The sequence below is a fragment of the Sinocyclocheilus rhinocerous genome, unplaced genomic scaffold (genome assembly GCF_001515625.1).
Source record: "Sinocyclocheilus rhinocerous isolate Xijiao unplaced genomic scaffold, SAMN03320098_v1.1 scaffold126, whole genome shotgun sequence".
In the NCBI taxonomy this organism is placed as follows: Eukaryota; Metazoa; Chordata; class Actinopteri; order Cypriniformes; family Cyprinidae; genus Sinocyclocheilus; species Sinocyclocheilus rhinocerous.
Genome location: NW_015662929.1, coordinates 361,120 through 363,497, shown reverse-complemented (window position 1 = coordinate 363,497; position 2,378 = coordinate 361,120). Strand labels below are relative to the sequence as shown.

Genomic DNA, 2,378 nt, shown 5'->3' with positions numbered 1-2,378 from the left:
TATAAATATATTTATATACTGTATATATATATATATATATATATATATATATATAGCAGAGCTGTATTTGTGCACTTTAACACAAAAATATGAATATTTTATTTGTTTACCTAATATGACCATTAACCAAAATCAGAGAACTGCAAACATGCAAATGCTTGAAATATTAACTTCCTCAGAGAGGGGTTTTGTTGACAAAAACTTTTGGAGATCCCTGCAATATATGAATAAACATCGATAAACATGAAGTCAGCTATGACATTAAATGCAGATGTCCAGAATCAACAGTTACTGAAGGTCGCAGGATATGATGACAGTAGCTTGCATAATTATTTGTTTCATACATCGTCTAATTGTTTGAGAGGTGCTTTCCCCCTCAAATACAGAAGCATGGTTTGCAAATTTATTTACACGACATTTGTGAATAAGCTAAAATGGGATAAAAATAGGACATTTGAAAGAGAAAAAATAAGAATGAGTGAGAAATGTCTATTTTAGTCACACAATAGCATATAGTCATCATCAAAGCTGAAAGATACGTTTTAAAGCCACAACACATTCAATAGCCTGAATTTTCGCGTCTTATTTTGGCTGTGATGTTACAGTTCAGGCAGCACCTGCATCACCGTTCAAGAAGAGCAGGACGAGACAGAAGAGGGAAAACACATGCAGTGCGGCACAGAGACAGAAACGGCGAGCTCTTATATGAGCTCCAACTGCAGGCTGGTGGATGCTGGGATCCAGAAGAACATATCGTTTGATGGCAAACCTGTGACCCCCACCAGCTGGACAGGAGGTTTCTCAGAGATCCTCTCACTGAGAGATCAGCTCAAGCAAACAGAAGAGAAGGCCACACACGAGCAGCGAGAGGTACACCGCCCTGACATCCATTATTCATATATGAGAGCTTTCATAAGAAAATGTATTCTAAACTAACAGCGTAATAATGTCTGTTAGTGCAACGGACTAAGGAATGAACTAGAAAATCTGCAGGAAATGTATGAGACCAGTCAGAAGGAGCGAGCCGAGCTGGAGCTGGAGTTACTGCGCTGCAGGGAAGAGCTGGAGAGAGCTGCTGAAGTCAAAGAGGTACACTGATCATATAAAAATAGGCATGATCAGTATGATTTTTAATGTTTTGTTTTTTAAAGAAGACTCTTATGCTGATCAATGCTGCATTTATTTGTTCAAAAATACAAAAAAAAAAAACCCATTGTGAAATATAATTACAATTTAAGATAATGGTTTTCTATTTAACATCCTGTAAAATGTAATTTATTCCGGTGATTGCAGCATCATTGCTCCGGTCTTCAGTGTCACATGATCCTTCAGAAATCATTCTAATATGCTGATTTATTATCAGTGCTGGAAACAGTTGTGCTGCTTCATATTTTTTTAAACCTGTGATACTTTTTTCAGGATTCTTTGATAAATAAAAAGTTTAAAAGAACAGCATTTATTTAAAATGGAAATCTTTTCATTTTATCAATTTAACACATCCTTGCTGAAAAAAAGTATTAATTTCTTTCAAAAAAAGAAAGAAAAAATGGGTAACACTTTATTTTAAGGTGTCCTTGTTACACATTACATGTACTTACTATTATAATAACAATAAATTATGCATAATTATATGCAAGTAACCCTAAGCCAAACCCTAACCGTAACCATATAGTACATGGTTAATTAATATTCCTCAGTACTTAAATGTATAATTACACTGTAACAAGGACACCTTAAAATAAAGTGTAACCAAAAAATGTACTGACACCAAACTTTTGAATGATAGTGTATTTTGTTTAAAAAATACTTCTTTTTTGAATAAATGCTATTCTTTTTATTCGTCAAAGAATCCTGAAAAATGTATCACAGGCTACAAAAAAAATAAATAAATAAAATGAAGCGGCACAAAACTGTTTCTGACACTGATAATAAATCAGCATATTAGAATGATTTCTGAAGATCATGTGACACTGAAGACTGGAGTAATGATGCTGAAAATTCAGCTTGACATCACCGGAATAAATGATGTTTAAAACTATATTAAAATAGAAAACCATTATATTAAAGTGCAATTGAACAGCAGTGTAAATTGTGTGACACAAATATTAATTATACACAAATATACACATTTTGTTTTATATTTTGTATATATGTTTCAAATGCCTGAATATCAAATCTGAATATATGGTTCCCTATCGATACTTCACTCGTACTGCGTCTTGCTTAAGACGCTAAGGGGAAAACTCCTTTTTCTCCGAATACTGAAGCCTTTTTCAATCACGCAGTGAAACTGCACGGCCATTGGTTCGTGCGGTGTATTAAAATCAAACCAATGGCTTGGCAGCGGAGCTGCACGAGCCTATGGCGGCATAGCCCGC

At 34.4% G+C, this 2,378-nt stretch overlaps 1 protein-coding gene across 1 annotated transcript in view; it reads left to right on the top strand.

Moving 5' to 3' along the window:
* LOC107728432 (coiled-coil domain-containing protein 136-like) overlaps nt 1–2,378 on the top strand; it is a 31,840-nt gene that overhangs the window by 22,645 nt on the left and 6,817 nt on the right. The window contains exons 6-7 of the mRNA XM_016538591.1: nt 606–870; nt 958–1,089. Of these exons, the coding sequence (XP_016394077.1) occupies nt 606–870; nt 958–1,089 (397 nt within the window). The remainder of the gene's footprint in view (nt 1–605; nt 871–957; nt 1,090–2,378) is intronic.